Genomic DNA, 1680 nt, shown 5'->3' on the forward strand with positions numbered 1-1680 from the left:
TTCACTACATGGTCAACGTGCAGGAAGCATGCTTAGCTAATGATGGACTCACTGTTAGTCGCAGCCGTTTCAGGCCGGTTGAGTGAGCTGATGATGACGAAGCCAAAGCCTTCGCTCTCCTTCCTACTGATGCTGACGTCGCTGGGCTTTGCGTTGGTGGTGGACCCCCCGTCTGAAGTAGCGGCGGCGTTTCCTACGCTGGTGTTTGGGGCCTGGTTGCTGCTGGTGCTGTTTCCGTACGTGTAGTCGCTGCGGGGGGAGCTGTGCTGCGTGGAGACGGAGCCCGGGCTACGGCTGTTTTCTGGGCAGGACTCACCTGTAGGGGGAGGTAGAGGTCTCAGTCTAACTAGCTTCATGTTTTCAAACTTTATTGGGATTCAACAGGCTGCTACACACGATAGCGATGAATTGCAAAGATGAAGGAAACGTTTATTCTGAGTCCAGTTAAACCTTTAGCCGCTGTGTAATCTAATCCCAAGATGAATGTAAATGATGTTTGAAGACTTCACTGCTACAATTATCCACACAGTAAAACATGGTGGAGGCAGTATCATACTGTGGGGATACTTCTCTATAGCAGAGGCTGGTATAAGTTGATAAAAAGATGAATAGAGGTAAATTCAGCACAATTATGGAAGAAAATCTGTTGGAGAAATCAAGACCTGAGACCTGTGGACCATCTAAACATCTAAATTAATGTGTTTTTAATGTCTCAGTCTAAATCCAGACTTTAATTCAACTGGGAATCAGTGGCACGACTTATAGATAGAAAATAAATAGATTTTAGTTAAATAGATATAGAGATAAATAGATTTTTTCTTGTAAACTCCTAAAATCAGGTGCAATATGCAAAGTATTACTTTGCATATATTCAAATACACTGATAATAAAAATAATGAGACATTTATCTGGGCTAAAAGAAAGAAAATATTTCAATAAAACAACAGACTTTAATGGTCTTCAGACCTCAAAGCTCTCGTTTTGCAGCTAAAAAACTTAAATCTATTATGTTGTAAGTAATGGACAGGATTAATTTTCTTAAATTATTATCCAGTCATAATTACCACCCACGTGTTGAATTATCTTTTCAACTAGTGTGGAGAGAGATTATTAATAAAAAAGAAAAATAACGGCCAAAAAATGAGCTAAATGTGTGGCAGTGGGTGGAGGCAGGAGTACGAGCTGGAAGCAGAAAGGAAAGTCTGACACTCTGTAAAGTGCTGGTGGGAGTCAGATGATTGGACTGGATGTAAGGGTCACAGAGGGGGTCAGGCATGAGTCACAGAGCAGGAAGAGATTGGCAGTGAGGGCGGATGGAGTGGGAGGTGTTGAACTGGTGAGAAGAGCGTATGCATGTTTAAGGGAAGGTGGAGACGATGAGATCAGAGGAGGAACCTTTAAGGCTTCCAGGTAAAAGCAGAGGAAAAGGTTTGTTTGAAAGCTGAAGCCTAGTTTTGTATTTTTTTCTGAGGAAGCTTCAGTGTAAATACAACAAGACTGAATCAAATACCAAATACCAGAAACCCATACTTCACATTGTTTCTCATCTGATCTTTAATTTCTATAGATCAGGTTCTGCTGTTTGAGATTATTCACTGGAAAAAAAATCGAAATCTAGATAAGTCATTTTTTTCTTAAAATGATAAAGATATGTTCTGTGTCTGCACCTGGACGCTATAT

General features: G+C 40.9%; 1 protein-coding gene across 1 annotated transcript in view; it reads right to left on the reverse strand.

Moving 5' to 3' along the window:
- Positions 1-1680, reverse strand: part of LOC107095904 (membrane-associated guanylate kinase, WW and PDZ domain-containing protein 2-like) — a 147610-nt gene that overhangs the window by 40893 nt on the left and 105037 nt on the right. The window contains exon 13 of the mRNA XM_015392271.1: positions 53-316. Coding sequence (XP_015247757.1) covers positions 53-316 — 264 coding nt within the window. The remainder of the gene's footprint in view (positions 1-52; positions 317-1680) is intronic.

This window comes from Cyprinodon variegatus, unplaced genomic scaffold (assembly GCF_000732505.1).
Source record: "Cyprinodon variegatus isolate N-32 unplaced genomic scaffold, C_variegatus-1.0 Scaffold583, whole genome shotgun sequence".
Taxonomy (NCBI): domain Eukaryota; kingdom Metazoa; phylum Chordata; class Actinopteri; order Cyprinodontiformes; family Cyprinodontidae; genus Cyprinodon; species Cyprinodon variegatus.